This window comes from Phoca vitulina, unplaced genomic scaffold (genome assembly GCF_004348235.1).
Source record: "Phoca vitulina isolate PV1807 unplaced genomic scaffold, GSC_HSeal_1.0 scaffold2, whole genome shotgun sequence".
NCBI classification, from domain to species: Eukaryota; Metazoa; Chordata; class Mammalia; order Carnivora; family Phocidae; genus Phoca; species Phoca vitulina.
The window spans coordinates 677,388-693,743 of NW_022589705.1; the positions used below are offsets into that span (position 1 = coordinate 677,388).

The 16,356-nt window shown below is 50.4% G+C and overlaps 1 protein-coding gene across 8 annotated transcripts in view; it reads right to left on the reverse strand.

Annotated features, from left to right (window-relative positions):
* Positions 1 to 2,568: 2,568 nt before the first annotated feature.
* BCL9 (BCL9 transcription coactivator) overlaps positions 2,569 to 16,356 on the reverse strand; it is an 82,029-nt gene continuing 68,241 nt past the window's right edge. For 5 of the 8 annotated variants that reach the window (XM_032420044.1, XM_032420052.1, XM_032420069.1 and 2 more), the window contains 6 exons: positions 15,261 to 15,577; positions 13,848 to 14,037; positions 12,622 to 12,721; positions 7,689 to 9,927; positions 6,192 to 6,452; positions 2,569 to 5,073 (listed from right to left, as the gene is read on the reverse strand). In XM_032420044.1, coding sequence (XP_032275935.1) covers positions 3,956 to 5,073; positions 6,192 to 6,452; positions 7,689 to 9,927; positions 12,622 to 12,721; positions 13,848 to 14,037; positions 15,261 to 15,577 — 4,225 coding nt within the window. In that variant the 3' untranslated portion in view covers positions 2,569 to 3,955. The remainder of the gene's footprint in view (positions 5,074 to 6,191; positions 6,453 to 7,688; positions 9,928 to 12,621; positions 12,722 to 13,847; positions 14,038 to 15,260; positions 15,578 to 16,356) is intronic. The other 3 variants (XM_032420098.1, XM_032420089.1, XM_032420106.1) reach the window with 3 other exon arrangements.

Consider the following 16,356-nt stretch of genomic DNA (forward strand, 5'->3'; position numbering starts at 1 on the left):
TCCCCGTGACCTCTCTCCCTCGGCTCGCTTCTCACCTCCACCTCCTTTATAGCACCCATCCAGTTTCAAGAGGCAGACCTTTGCAGCGCCCACTTCTTCTGTTTAAATGCCCACCACCACCTTCCACCTAGGGGAAAAATCACCTTCCCGTTAAGGCTTCATGGTACCTTCCTCTCTGGCCTGCTGCCCCCTGCACCATCGCCACAGTAATGACCGTATTGTACTCTAATGATCAATTTACGCACCTGTTTCCAGCCTCAGCACGGTTCTGGACACACAGTAGGTGCTCTCTAGATGGTGGTTGCTGAGGAAATGAGTCCTTGTCTTAACTACAGCTTCCCTGTCTTCTCAGCACTTTGAAAGTTCTCAGAAAAGGAAAAGGAAATGACTAAAGTGTAGACCGTTTAAACGGAACACAACCACCACCCTACCTGGGGTACCACCCCCTGCCACTGGGGAGGAGGAAGAAGAAGCACTGAGGCCAAGAGCCCAGCAGCACCGCTGTGGAGGTGCTGTGATTTCTCTGGTTTACAACAGCCGGGACCAGCTACATAATCTGGGGGGCCCAGTGCAAAATGGAAATGGGGGGTCCCCTATCCAAAGATTATTGAGAATTTCAGCAGCCCAAGCCGCAGCCCAGGGCAGCTGCACAGGTCGCACACAGTGAAAGCTGGCCCTGTTGACAGCACGAGAGTAGGGAGGCTGAGAGAAATTTTGGATCAATTTTTTTAAAGAGTAGCTTTAAATCTGTAAATTTGTTTTAGAATTTCTATTTTCTCATGCCTCACCCCTCATAAGACCCCTACAATTATTTATTTTCATTTAGAAGTACAGATTCTTTCAAAATGTTTACTTTATTTCACGTTGTTTTAGGAAAAATACCACATACTCTTTGTTAGTCCTTGAGAAATAATGCTGTGATCCACACCCCACCACGTAGCCCTGAAATGAAGTAACACATCATTATTGCATTTCCTCCATTCAGCCCCCCAGTTTGGGGGAGACTGGCTGGGCTTTCACAGGATTATGTTAACATGAAATATCTTTATCAACCTTTTGCTAATTTGTAAAAATTAGTTCTCAGAGCAATAGCATCCAGTCTCTCAAGTGTGATTTTATTTCACAGCATTCTTAGTAAATTAGAAATTGTTCTGTTTAAACCCCAAATGAACTTAGTTTATCAGATATCATCGTGATGAAATGTTGTTGGTATCTGCTGACAATGTAAATGAATGAAGATTTATGAAGGGGTCTTTTCAAAACTCAACTACTCTGCGGTGGGCAGCTCATTTGCACTGCCGCGCGTTCTCCAGCAGGGGGCCGCGCGAGCAGTGCCGCATGCCCAGCTTCGCCCAGCAGGGGCCACCCCGCTCCTGCCCACCCTGGGCTCCCTCCGAGGGACAGTAGGAAGGGGACCACGCACTATCGGTGAGCGCAGCACTATCAGGTGGAGCAGGGAGTGGGGCCCCCCAAGAAGCCAGTCCCGTGGACAGATGCCGGGTCGCAACCTTCCTTGGTTAGGGCTCTCATCTCGTCGTTCCCCATGCTGAGCTGTTTGCCTGCTCTCTTCCATACGCCTCAAAGCGAGAGAACCGAGCAATATGGCTAAATTCATGAAACCAAACGCTCATTTTACTCTCCTAGCATGAAATGTTCACCACGCAGGCCCATCTGAATAGATCTGACTGTGCCAGAATTCTTAAACTTGAGCTCCGCTTTCTCATTGGCAAAGGCGATGATTAGCACCTACGTCTTAGGCCCCTCAAAGATTAGCACGAGCATGGGCATGGAGGTGACTGGTGGGGGAGGCCCTGCAACAGTCGGCTCACTTTTGTTGCCTGGGGCTGTCGTGTTACTGAGATGACAGGGCCACCAGCAGTGGAAGAGAAGAGAGAAAGTCACAGGAAGAACTCCTACCGTAGAACACCAGCAGGGCCCAATTTATACAAGTTTGCAGGACTCTGCACCTGCTGCTCAGCCCTCCTCTCACCTACGAACAAACACGCACGCAGACGCCCACTCACCCAGCTAAAAACGCCTAGGACTCAAAGAGATACCCACACCAGAACGAACCCAAATGCACAGAAACACCAACAGCTAGTCCCGCAGACAGGTACCCGGCAGGAGGCACGCTGCTGCGCTGAGGGAGGGTGATGGGAGGTGAGCGGGGCCCAGACTGGGCAGAGCCCCAGAGGGGATGCCGGGGGAAGGGAGACAGAAACCCACGGACTGTGGAAAACCACGATTTGCAGGTACAGTAGTAATGTTTTACCTTAGCAAGATCCAGGGACATTTCCGAGCTTATGCAGATGACGGAAAATATACCTTTAGCCTTAATTACTTCACACCATTACATTGGCTCTCACAGAAATTCCTGGTAAAGACCATTAATTACCTCTAGAGGTAAATTTCAGCACTGGGGACCGCCCGGGGTTGCTCTTCTGCCTACAGCTAGGCTTCCAAGACTGAGATAGGACAGGTACGCGGGATAAATCTCTGAGTGGTCATTCCTCATCCGCAGGGAAGACGCTTCACCTGGGCAGGCACTTCTGTAGACTTCCCCTAAACTTCTTTATCAACCAACTGCGATACAAAGCTGCCGTGCTTCTTGGGTCATGTGGCAGCTACCGTGCCCAATACCGAGCAAACCGGAATCCAAGTGAACAAAAAAGGCAATTCGATTTTGTAAGAAACAATATATTTTATTTTTCTGACACCACAGCTCTGGTGAGTGGTTTTGTACCAAATTTAATGGAGGTTACACAGAACGTTTTACGCATGGGAGGGGGAGGGAAGGGAAGGAACCACAAAATCAAAAACAAAAACAAAAACAAAATCCTGGGTAGCTTTTAGCATCTGTTCCACTCCCACATTGATAAAATTCACTTGGGAATTCCTAATCAAAGGAGAACAGAAAACAAGGTGGGCAGGGAAGGGCGTGTCCGGGAAGAGAAGAAAGGGAAAAGAAGACCATCGAGCATCCCAAGCACAGTGGCCTTTCCCTCCCCGAGCCAGAGCTGGAGCCCGGACAACACTCCACCTGGAAGGCGAGGCTTCCTTAGATTTACTTCCCCCAAATAACACCGTGTATTGCAGCTGCCAAAGGGAAAGAGGAGGAAAGCAGGGGTTGTCGGTGGCAGGGCACGGGGGTGAGGGAGGAAACACACTTAACCAAGGGGATGCGGAGGGGGAGGGGAGGGAAACCGAGAGAAAAACGTGAAGGTGGGTTTGCAGACTGGGAGAGACAGACAAGTGCCGGAGAGCACTCGAACTGAAAAACAAACGTCCTAAGCTTCATTATTTTTAAAAAGAAAAATCTCCCCCCTCCCCCCACCCCTCGCTGAACTTAGTTCCTTTTTTTGTGCTTTTCATTAATACTCTGCTCTGAGGTCGTAGTTTGGTTTTTTTTCTATACACTGGAGTTGAAAGAAAATAGTCCAAAGTTCTGAAGATGGATTCTCCACCTAAAGTAAACAGCCCAGCATTCCTGTTCTCCTCTTGTCCCAAAGACTAAAGTCTCTGCTAAAATCCCTTTTACAATATAGTACAGTACACAAAAAAATAAAGCCCAAAGCAAAAATCAAAACCAGAAAAGAATCCTGGGAGAAGCCAGTCCAAAGGACGTAAACATACAGAGAACGGTGCAACACATGACCGATGGCAATTCTCAAAGCACAGCTACAGATTCCCAAAAGTAGGTGCCATCATGGGATACCCAAGTCCACAAAAATAATTTTTAAAAAATAAATCTTAAAAAAAACACACCTGTTGATTAAATGAATCATTTGTTTTCAGGTAAATCCATACATTCTCGAGTTCCCCCCGCCCCCAAAGCAGCCCTCGGGTCTCTGTTCTCCTATTGCATGACCAACAGTACTCCTGGAACTCCCTCAAAGCAGCTCTCAGGACCTGGAATCTCATCTTGACAAGGATCGGCACATCCAATCTTAGCAGCTTAAAACATCATGTTTCCTGGGTTGCCAGGTCCTTGGCTAAATCCACCCATGCCCACGTCGGCGGCCATGCCCCGGGGCCTCATCTGTGGGGGGATCATGATGTTCTGTTGGGGTCCCATCATGCCCTGCATGGACATCATCATGCCTGGAGAGCCCACAGGCCCAGGGTGGGTGTAGAGCCCAGCAGGCCCCCGATCCTTGCCAGGAATCATGCCCACGGCAGCAGCTGGATTGCTCATCAGGGTGGGCTGGCCGGGCATGGTAGATTGTGCTGGTGACATCATCCGATGGTGAGGTCCCATCATGCCTTGCTGGAGAAAGGCTGGTGGTCTCATTGGGTTGTGGCCCGGCATGGATGGGGCTGTACCAAGAGGGATGTCCGGAGTTCCCACTGGCCCTGGGCCTCCCATGCCAGGTAACGCTAGTCCCATTCTGGGGGCTTGTTCACCCATCATCCCCTGCATGTGCGAAAACCCAGGTCCAGGACCCTGGGGCTGTTTACGGCCTGGGACTTCGCCTCGAGGGAAATATTGCAGTGTCTGGCTAGGCTTCTCAGATGGAATAATGCGAGACAGATCGAACTCCGGTATTCCGGTGGCTCCAGGTCGGATGACCTCCTGCAGATCTGGGTCTGTAAACACCGAAGGCATGCTGTTCCCCAGGACAGCGAAGGAGTCAGGACCCCCGGGGCCTCCAGGCTTGCAAAGTGCTGCATCTGCTGAACTCTGAGGCAGGGTGCTGGGGCGGCCGAGGGGGCCTTCTCCTGGGAAACCCATACCTCCTGGGAAGTTGCCCTGCCCCCCACTGGGGCCATTGTGAGGGAATGGAACCTGCTGTGGAGGAGACTGTACTGGAGGGAAGCCCTGGGGGAAACCCATCCGTCCTTGAGGTACCATCGGAGGCTCCTGGGACCCGTGCCCCATGATAGGATTGTGTGACATCAAGCCGGGCCCCATTGGGACCCCATGAGGAGGTATGTTGGGTCCCATGGCACTCGGAGAGGGCATCTGATTGGAGTGAGAAAGTGGTTGGGTCATTCCCATTGGGCTGAGGGTTGGCATCGGAACCACGGGGTTTGGACCTGAAATTCGAGGATTCTGTGTATTAATGCCCATTCCTAGAAAAATAAAGATATCAAAGGAATCACCTTAACCGAGAGCAACTTAGAAAAACTCTAATAAATCCAATTAACAACAACAACAACAACAACAACAACAAAATCTTCGTGTATCGAATGTGCAAGGGACTCTGCTGGGAAAACATACAACAGGAAATCCCTGCCCTCAACAAGATTAAAATACATTTTGGAGCATACAAGCCAACAAACAGCTCTACAAGAGGATATATTTTGAGTCTTAAACTGTATGACATAAGGGTATGAAGAAAACAACTAAGAAGAAAGTCTCCTGGGTGAAAAATTACAAATTAATATGCAAACCAATTTAGCCTTCTTCGTTGGAGACATGATTTAATATAGAAGAAACGATTTTGTCTGAATGACTTAGGTATGGTCCTCTTTGGAGAAAGAGGGTTAATCAGTCCTGCAAGTCCAGGAATCAGAAATAACAAGGAAACCAAACAGTCCTTCACCAACTGACATTTGGCATTATCTTTTTTTATACTGCCTTACAAAAGAGAGCATTTCAAACTCTAGGGTATATGAAATGTTAAAGAAATGGTAACTTTAACAGAAAAGGGAAGCCTGCTGGTTCTACCACAGTCTCTGGGACATTTAAGTATTTGGTTTCTCTATAGAATTACCACTGAGTATGGTGAGGACGGTGCTTGCTAGGAAATGGGGGCTTTTCCCTGTCTGAAATCCTGTGGCTGCTTGTGGTTGGAGGCTGTCCTTCCAGAAAAACACTTGAGAACTACAGATCAGCATGTTAAAAAGAAACGGCTTTCAGCATTGCTCCAGGAGGATCCCCACCCCACTCCCAGCCCCTCAAAAGGAAAGAAAGAACCCATCCGGGTACACAGAAGCATCAGAACCTCTGTACGGAAAATGTTAAGAACTCTAAGGAAGCCTACTCTCTAATAAACACGCTGAATCAAACGAATACAAAATTGCTTTCGTTTTCTTCCTCTACTCAGGACTCTTTAATTCTACCGATGGTACTCTTTCTCGACTCGTCCCACTTCCATCCGTTGAGGTCTGCAGCCGTCAAAAAAGCATGCGAGAAGTCTCTCTTTTGTCTAACACTGGCTCCGTATCCTAGCTTCGTGATTTCTTACCTGGCATATTATTCATTGATGGCAAGTTGGGAGAACGAGCTGGAGGGGAGTCGTCATCGGAGCTGGCCACAGTCTTGATGGCGTCGTGGTATAAAGGGGTAGAACTGGGCATTGCGAACTTGGACATTCGAGACATCATAATAGACAGCGGGTTCTGGGAAAGGGTCGGCTCTGGAGGCATGGTGTAAGGTGTACTAGAGGGAAGACTTCCAGGGATATTCACAGAGGCAGACTGGCTGGCTGTAGGAGGTTGGGGGCCACCTAGAAAAAAGCAAAATAAAACAAAAATGGGCAGGGAATTAGACTCCTCTCGAAGGCTATTGGGCCTCTGGTTATGAACGAGCAAGGCCAGGAATGAGACAGATGAACAGGACAGTGTTATTAGGCCCAGGAACAGACCATCAATCTTCTAGTCAAGCTCCGTGTGTGTGCAGAGGGGCGACGGCAGAGGATCAGCAGAGGTGAAGACAAACACACCAAGAATGTGTTAGAAATAGAACCTCAAGCTTGGGAAAAGCATGGTTTAGGGACAACCATTTCCCTGAAAAGAATGTGAAATAGGCGGATCTCTCCCTTGCCCTTCCCAATTCAGAACTGGACTCGGGTATTTAGTCAGACCAGCGACCGGACGCCAGGTGCGAACTGCATCACCCTGCGCACGCGCCGGATTGATTTCCACGACCAAGATGTTGGAACTAAAGAGTTCTGAGGACGCTGTTCCACTCTACTGCTTTTGTGAACTGCTACCCAACTGAGAGAGAGAGAGAGAGAGAGATGCTTTAGCTGGGCAGGATACACCTTCTATCTTATTCTGAGTCTGGTTTTTCTCAAGCCGAGACAACACGGACCTAGTATTTACATCTCAGTGCTCATCTTCCACTGACCCCCTCTGGTCCCAGTCACAAAACCACCATCATCAGCGAGAGCTTCTCCTAGGAAGAAAATACTGACAAATTGCAGCTGATCTGTGAGAACAGCAGTCTACCAAGGAGAAGGTTTTGGTAACTGTCTCTGTGGTCCACGTGTATTTATGAGAACCACTTGGGTCTCTCAGCAGCCTCCCCTTTCTGCTTAGGATGATACTCAGAGCCTGTGGACGTGAGGGCAGCCCCTGCAAGTGGGCTGGTCTAGTATTTAAAGAAGCCACATTTGCCCACTGTCAAGGCATTTTATTTCACCAACATGTGTTCACTGTGCAGATGTAAATTACTCTGTGAAATAACACATGCTTCCCGTTTTCCCTCCTCCTTGGAACTGTCCTATCTGATGACCATATTCGGCACCAAGAGCCGCGTATCTCCGCCAGGATGGGACAGTTGCGCGGAACCCCGTAGAAGTACTGACCATGCACCTGGCGGCGAATACGTCCGTTTGGGCAAAGGCCACCTCCTCCGGTTGCATAATCAGGTTAGGACACCAGTTTCCTTAAAGTACATAAATGAGGCTTTTGCAATCTCCGGCTACAAGGTGCAACGGTGAGGATGCGAGCATACTGACCTGACTCTACACTGCCCAGCATGGCTGGGGAGGCCATGGTGAGGGGTGCTTTATGGTTTGGAGGGATCCCGGGACTCTGAAGGGGAGGTTTTGGAGAGGAGGTCCATCCGGGTGACGGGGCAGGAAGTGATGGAGACTTGAGGTGAACAGGCGAAGCAGCGGCAGACCCCAAGACAGGGGGGGACTTAATGGAAGCAGCAGCTGGGCCCGCCAGCACGCCTGCCAGCTGCGATGGAGTCTGGGGGGACTTGAGGTTCCCCGACGGCGAGCCCAGCATCGGCGACTGGACCTGGCGCATCGTGGGAGATTTCAGAGGGTTAATGCCTGGGGAATGTACCTGGCCGCCCGCCACAGACATATCCAAGGGCTTCCGCCCCAGGCCACGCTGAACTGGAGGAGCGGCGCTGAGGCTAGTGGGGTTACTGGAAGGGTTGAGAGGTAGTGGTGGCATGTGACTGAGCCGGCTGTTAGTCCTTTGGTCGGGCCCAACTGGTTCTCTGAGATTCCGCAAGCCGCTGTTGCTGCCTGGACCCTGAGACATGGGGAGGAATGGCCTGGGGCCCATGCCGTACTCTTGCTGGGGGTGCTCCCCAAAGGGCAGGGGCACCATCTTCTGCTGAGCAGGCAGCACGTCTGCGCCACCTGGGCGTAATTTCATCATCTCCTCAGGGCCCGCCCCAGCCTCTCTCATCTTCTGAGGTATCATCTGAGGGTTGGATCCCATGCTGACGTTTAGACCGACATCTCCCTTCATCCCACTAGGAACCATCCCAAACTCAAGTTCCCGACCAGGGCCCATCTGCGGGGGCATTCCTTTCGGAAAGTCACCCCTGGAGGGACTCAGAGGGCCCTCGACAGGTATTCGAGGGAAGATGGGATTATTCCCAGGCTCCATGTGTCGCTGGGAGCCTGGGATCATCCTATTCATCTCCATGCTGGGCCTGATGCCTTCCAGGCTCATCCCCGGGGGGAGACCCAGCTGCTTCTCGGCCAGCTGCTGTTGAAACATCTCTTCGGACAGTCCCTGGGGGTTTGGGAAGCGTTCCCCTCGGCCAGGACCACTGAAGACACCCTGGCCAGGCGGGAAGTTTCGGCCATCCGTGATTTTTGGCACATCGTCTGGCCAACTGACTCCAGAAAGACCTGGTCTAGATGCCGGGTTGGGGACATTCGGCCCCTCCATTTCCGAGCTGATCATTCCTGCAAATCCGGGGAGGCGCATCTGGCTCCCCGGCATGTTGGGGTGGGGAGCCATGCCCCTCGGGGGCAGAGAATGGGGTATGTTGATCCCGTCGGCAAAGGGCTCTGCCCCACCAGGCCCCCAGCCTTCACTGGGGGCCATCTGGTACGGAGGGGGAGGCCCTCGGACCACGCCCCGAGGCCCATGCTGGTGGACCATCATGTCCTGGAGGGAGCACTGCTGCACCACCACTTGCTCCTGCTTCCTCCTCTTCTCCTCGTAGAACTCCTGCTGCAGTTTCAGCCATGCTATCTGCTCGGGGGTCATATGGTCCAGGTGCTCGGGTCCCAGGGGCCCAGGCTGGGAGTTCATGGAAGGTGGAACCATTTCATCGGGAGAGAAGGGCACATCTCTATGGCCTTGAGGGCCAAATGGAGCTCCCACATCTGTCCGGGGCCCGGGGCCCTTCCCTAGGCTTTGGGATTGAGCCATCATGGCCTGTATCGGCCCTTCCGGTTTTTTCTGAGGTCCATCTAGTACCCCAGTATTCTGCTGGGGTCCCCCACTTTGTCCTCCTGTGAATTCTTTCTCGTCGGGGAAAAGCATACGTTGGATATCTCGGAGCGTTTGTAAGGAGCGCTCCCGGTGCTCCAGCTGCTCTTGAGACAGTCCGTCGGGGTTCTCTCCCAGTGTGGGGGGCTCTCCGCTGGACACCGGTGCAGGCGGAGGGGCTTTGGGATCTGCTGAAGAGCTACTGCTGCCCTGGGAGACAGGGGTCACTGCTCGGTTATTGGGGGTCGAGTTCGGCCCGGTACCGTCGGGCGGCAGTGGAGCGGAGCTGGCAGGACTGCCTACGGAAGCAATCAGTTTGTTTTCCACCCCGGGACTATCCCGGTCCAGGGCGCGCGGGGGTGCAGCGGGCTTGGGTGCTGGTGCCGGAGTGGGTGGGGTCGGCTGCAGTCTCGTATTCTGGGAAGCATTCTGGTCCTGGTTGGCTGGAGCCGGGGGCTGTGGTGGGAGGGGTTTCGGATCATTCCGAAGGGCAGATATCTGTGTGTTCTGAAGACAAACGAGATTTTAAAAATCATTGGTAAATTGTATAGAAAGGCAATTAAAAAAAAGCAAGACAGGTTATAAAGGATTTGTCCCAGGCCCATAAATCTACTCTGACATTTGCCGTGGAAACTGCCCATGGCCAACCCCACTCTGGACACGGAGACGTTCAGATTTTTTCCTTCCACTTTACCATCAAATGGCATCCTCTTTCCCTTGCTGAAGATTAGGTTTCAATAACTTTATAAGCATGCCAGGGGAGAGCCACTCTGCCAAAGCGAATACATTTGAGTATCTATTTCGAGGAACAGGTTTGATATCACATGTCTACTGTGTGTTTCTGATTCAAAGAGAGATTAGTTTCTTGGTACGTGGGAGGCTGTACCTAACACCTTTTTCTTTTCCCCGAAAGTACAACTGGGTACGTAGGCTTCTCACTGTCAATCAAGAGGCCTGATGTTTTCAACTGAAAGAGAAAGTACTTGTCACTTACAGCTCTGTACTCCACCAGCCAGGGGAAGCAGGAGGACCGCTCCGTTTCAGCGTGCCCTCTGGCATGGTGACTACCAAAGTACTCCTCTCCTTGAGTTTCCAGGGGGCCTGATGGCTCTGGTTTCTGTTTTCAGTGTGTGATCACTGATTCCATATTCGATAAGAATTTGTACATTAACTGTAGTAAGAGAATCCGCAGGCAGGAAGCGTCTGGGGAGAAATCTGAGGCTATCTAGCTCACGGTGTCTCTTGATCTGTTCTTTCCAATAGGCAGCAGACTGCCCTTTTATAGGTTGGAGAATAGCCTCATTATTATTTATTAAGTACCGACGCTACGCTAAGTCCTGGGTGAAAGCACCCTCCCCTGCAGTAGGTGACACGGATGCTGTTAGTGTCTGGAAGAGGGATGTAGCGTGCTGGGGCTGAACCCTGGCACCGCTGATGGTGCTGAAGGCAGGGTCCTGAGGGAGAACACGAGAGCCCGGCCTAAAAGACCCCATCGCAGGGGTCTTTCGCCAGCCTCCAGCGAGCTGCACGGCCCCTTTTTTGATCTTCTTTTGTTCCTACTTGCTCACTTAATCCAGTCTGTATTTCCAAACCCCTAAGGCTCTTCCTTACCTCCGCACTTGCTCTCTGGAATGTTTCCCTGTGTGCAAATTTGTACACGAAGCATTATGTGTATCTCTGCATCGAACAGTCTGTGTTGCATAAACACAAAGCCTATCTTCGAGTGTTCACATTCTGTGGGTATGTATATAAATGTTTCCCTTGCAGGTACCCAGGCACAGATGTCTGCAGACAGAGACTGGGGTGGGGAAGGCTGGCCAAACGTGCGTGACTCTGCACGCGCTCGGTGTCGTCCGGGTCCCTGACTCCCTCCCTCGATGCAGTGGGGAGGTCACCTTAATTTTCCTTCCAGTGCCATTTTAAGTTTGGGTTTGTTGGTCAGCTTTTGTGTGTTCGTTCGGGATGGGCACTGACTTTGTGTCATGTGACCAGGACAGAAGCAGCAGTTTAGTGCCACCCTTTTGATTCTAGATTGGGAGCGATCGGTGATTTTGATTTTTCCCAATTCCATCCTTAGCTCCTTTTCTGACTCATTTCAGTACCAGAGAAGGTAGAGGTGAAAACTATAGTTAAGATCTGCTGTTAAGTCGATCAAATATTGGTTTGCACTGCACTATTCCCTGTGCATTCCAGGACAATTTACATTTTAAATGTTATATACACATATGTATAAAACTTTTAAGTATAAATTAAAATATACATACATTTTAAATGTTATGTACATCCATCCCCTACCCTTCTTGAATAGCACAGATGTATGAGGAATGTGAAATGCTTTTTCTAAGTCTAGAAAAGCCAAGCTCTGCTGTGTCAATGGAGAGGGACTTCACTGATACACGACACAGACAAAAATGTCTATTTTATCTTGAATTGTCATTTGACTCATTTATTGTCACTTAACTTTTCCCATGTCGAAGATCCCACTGAGTCCTAGATTTTATGTTTCCTGAAAGCAGGGACTGTGTCTTGAACCTCTTTGTGTCCCCACGGCATTTGGTGGGATGCCTTGACAATGCTAGTCACAGAAACAGCTTTTGGTTCCATGTGGAACGTTCCATGTATTCAAACAACCACTGCATGCTTTTTCTAATGTGGTTTATGGCAGGTACTTAAGTTCCAGACAGGAGACAGACTAACGTTTATTATAATTTTGGAAATATCAAGCAATTAAAAGCATTCAAAGGTCCTCTCACTTTGAAGTAAGAATCATTTTGAAAGTCACTGAGACTCTAATTATGGTATTATCAGCACGTACTCCAGTACTGTGGCTTTACTTATGCCTTTTCTGTTCTGCAACCAACTCAAGCGCGTTTGTTAGTTCTTAAAAACCGGCCCTGTACACAGGGTCCGAATTCAGATTTTCCCAGAGATGGCAGCATGAAAGAAATTGAAGATCTCCATATAAGTCCTTTCTTATTCTGGGTCTTCCTCTCCTAGTAACCCGTCAGTACCCCAGCCTGCTAAAGGAAAGGCCAGTACAGTGCGATCTGCCTGAACCCACGCAATGCCACAAGCAGGTGAGACGCCCAGAATGCGGCTTGGACCATCAAGACTGTCTCCCCGTCAATGACATTCCCCATCTCCCACCTTTACAGCCACCGGAGAGCCTTTAAACCACACTCCACTTCCAAAATGGCCTACCAGAGGGGCTGTGCTTCGCTCTGTCTTGCTGTTGGAGATGTTCTGGATGTGGAAAGAGACGATAGTTTCAACCTGGCCCTTCAACACAGCTTCTGCAGCTCTGCAGAGATGAAAGAGAGGCACCCACTAGGACTTGCTTCTGTTCCACTCCCTGTAATTCCAAAGCACTTTAACCCCAGATTGAACTTGTGAGAGGGGAAGGAGGGTGGTTCTGTGTAGAGAGCCACCAGAAATGTTGAGGAAGAATCAAGAAACACAGGTTTTCATTATTCGTGTCTATCATTTACCACCAGACTTGTGAAATCTAATGATAGCCATTAGCAAATCTCAAAAGAGACATTAAAAAAAAACCCAAGATTTTCTCCTTCAAACCAATACACTGTGGTAGGTGTTTTATAGAATCCGAAGTCAAAGCCCCAACCATGAAAGGGGAACATGAAATCTCACAACACCTAATGATAATCTAAGGCTGTGGAAATTCACTCTGTAGGTATGTAGGGTAATTCACATTTTCTATAAATTAAGTAAGTCACTAAAAAATCTGCTGATCCATCTACCGGAAACACAGGTACCCAAACATTCACAGTAGTTATCTCTATGCATTCCAGACATATTTTTCTTTTTAGTGATATTTTCTAATTATTCTGAGACAGACACGTATTATTTGTGTTATTTAAAAAAGAATGCTCGATTACGGAAAAGTGGATATTTTTTATTTATTTATTTATTTTTAATTTTTTTTTTATTTTAAAGATTTTATTTATTTATTTGAGAGAGAGAGAGAAACAGCATGAGAGGGGAGAGAGTCAGAGGGAGAAGCAGGCTCCCCACTGAGCTGGGAGCCTGATGTGGGACTCGATCCTAGGACCCTGGGATCATGACCTGAGCCGAAGGTAGTGGCTTAACCAACTGAGCCACCCAGGCGCCTGGAAAAGTGGATATTGTGTAATCAATCTCTTCTGTGTTTAAAAAAGATCTGTATGTATATTATAAACATAAAAACTTTCCGGAAGGAAAGCCAAAGAAGCATCATCAGTGGCTGCCTCTAGGGAGAGAGGGTAGGGAGGTTTCATATTTTCTTTTCTTTTACCCCTTGCTGTACTGTTAACTTTAAGTGATAATAACACCAGTGAGGGGAAAACAAGGATTAACCTTCAGTGGGAATAAGAACTTCGGTGTCCAAACACACAAGCCATGCCAACAGCGAGACCCAGCCGTTAACTTACTTATTGGCCATCTCAGTAGAAAACACATACACCACTTTGGCGGGAGTCTTCTGAGCAGGTGTGGGCTCCGGGGCAGTAGTCTGGCCATGGGAGGGGGTGGAAGACCTGGGGGCCGTAGCATTGGACGGGGTCATCGAGTGTGGCGTGTGCTGGGAATCCTGGGACTTTATGTGGTCAGCAGAATTACATTCTGAAAGAATGGAAAGACTCGTGTCACAGAAAGAAAAAAACTTCTGCCAGCACTTATAGCACAACACAAACCCGCCTTGAGAATTTCAAGGAGTGAGTACCTTGCTAAGAGGAGACCTCTCCACCTCATAAAAATTCCAAACTGCTTCTCCCGAAATGACGAATTACAAAGCACTCTTCCCCCCCCCACCTCTGTACTCTCCCCAGCGCACCTTTCAGACATTAGCGCAAACGTCCCTCCTTCCTGGAAACCTTTTTGGAATCTCTTGGACTGGATGCCCCTGTGAGTTGAACCCAGAGCCCCCAAATCCTCTGATTGCAGCATTTATCACATTTCATCGTAATTGTTTAATGAGCTGCCATCCGGGTGCACTCAAACTGTTGGGGACAGCAACTGCACCTTGCTGACCGTGCCCCCCAGCACCCAGCATAGTGCTGGCCCTCCTGCCAGGCCTCCCACAGATACCTGAGGAAGGAAGGAGAGACGGGGAGAGCAACCACCCAGGTTTTCATTTCTAATTTGGATTGGTGGGGGGGAGGGGTCGCACTTCCACTCCTGGAATGCAACTTCACGCTCTGGCCTAGAGTTAAGACTTTTGGTTTTATACTAGGAGGGAAAACAACAGGAGCCACAGCCGCCGGCCCCACATTCTCCCCGGCTGGCTCTGTTTTGCTGCCTCCCCGGTTTCTAGCACACGCAGCCCCTCGGTCCTGCCACGCGGGAATCAGCTGCGACCCCCCCCCACCAGCACCAGCGCTTCCTCTGGTGCCTACAACTCTGGCAAAGTGGAAGCCAGAGAGCACAGAACCCAAGTCTCGGAGGGTTAATCTGACAGAGAAGAGGAGAGATGCCGGGAAGACGGCTCCAGTGTGGGCCACTGGCAGAGACAAACGGGAGCTGGATACGGAAGTGTAAATCGCAGGGAGGCCAGAAACATCCCTAAGAATGCGGGGAGGGCCGTGGAACATCCTGCCATAACCCCCGACACACGTGCCTCCTCAAGAGCGACAACTCCTCCACAGGGTGGTTCCAAACCGTTCTTCAGTCAGTAGGAAAATGAGAGGACACAGCTCCATCTTAATAAGCTGTGACATACGCTCCTGAATCTGATACCTACTCTCCCCACTTGGCTGCTCTTAGGCTCTCCGGCACCCACCAACGTCAGAGGCCTTCCCTCGGGAACACCTACTTCCCTCTGAGTCTCAAAGATCTTATACACATACCTTTAATGTCAGAGTCATCGTTTGGAGTCCCAGGATCTCTCTGATCAAAGGAGTCGGCGGAAATACTTCGCTCCCTTTTCCCCTTGCCCTTGGCACCATTTCCAGCCCCATTCTTCAGCCCCATGCTCCCACCTGGGCCAGGGAGTGCTTTAGGGGTATGGCCCCCACTCTTGGAGTCACAGGGGGATGGCTGGGATTGGCTGGCTGAGCCCCCCTGTTTACCCTGATTGGAGAATTTGGAATCCAGCTGGGGGTTTCCAGATGGGGACATCACTGTAGGGGGACGGACCATCACCTCCTGCTTTGACTTAGGGCTACTAAAAGAGACAAATAATAAAGGGAGATCAGATGCCGGATACAGCTGGTCGGCCCAAATCAGGGAGAAGCAGTTTCTAGAGTAGGTCGAGGAGCCGCAGAGGACTAAGCACCCGCCCCACCTTTCACCTCAGTTCCTGCCTCGCTCCCTCCAACCCCGCTCTCATCTTGGCGCTAACCGAGAGGAGGCTCAGGCAGAGTGGCCTGCCAGGTCTCGGGAACCCTAGAGTCACATGGGGACCCATCTCTAGGGCTTCTGTCAATAAAGGACAATGGTTTCTATGTACACAGGGAAGTGACTCTCACACTAAGACTAGCTCAGAGTAAACAAACAGGCATCGTTAAGATCAAAATATGACCCACCCCCTGGCTGACGACAAGGAACAGCTGTAGAGAGAGCCTAGCTTCCCTGCTGGAAAAGACGAGCAGGGAGCAGGACCCAGCGAGGAGAGGAAACCCGCTGGTGAGCAGCAGGTTAGGGAAACCCTCCCGGATACGAATCACTCCAACACGCCGTATCACACACCAGGGCACATACACTCACTGGTGCCCCAAGGGATGAGGAAAACACTCTTTAAAAAATATCAACTTAAGTACTGTGGGGCACGGGAAAAAGCTTCACAGCGGCGAGGGGGCCGGTGCGGACGTCCTAGGACCCTAGGCCTCCTCGCCCTCACGTGCCAGGGGTGGTACCCCCGGACCGGGCGGACTCTGAGGGCCCTTCCTCTGCGCTGCGGCGGGGGGGGGGGGGGGGGGGGGGGGGGGGGGGGGGGGGGGGGGG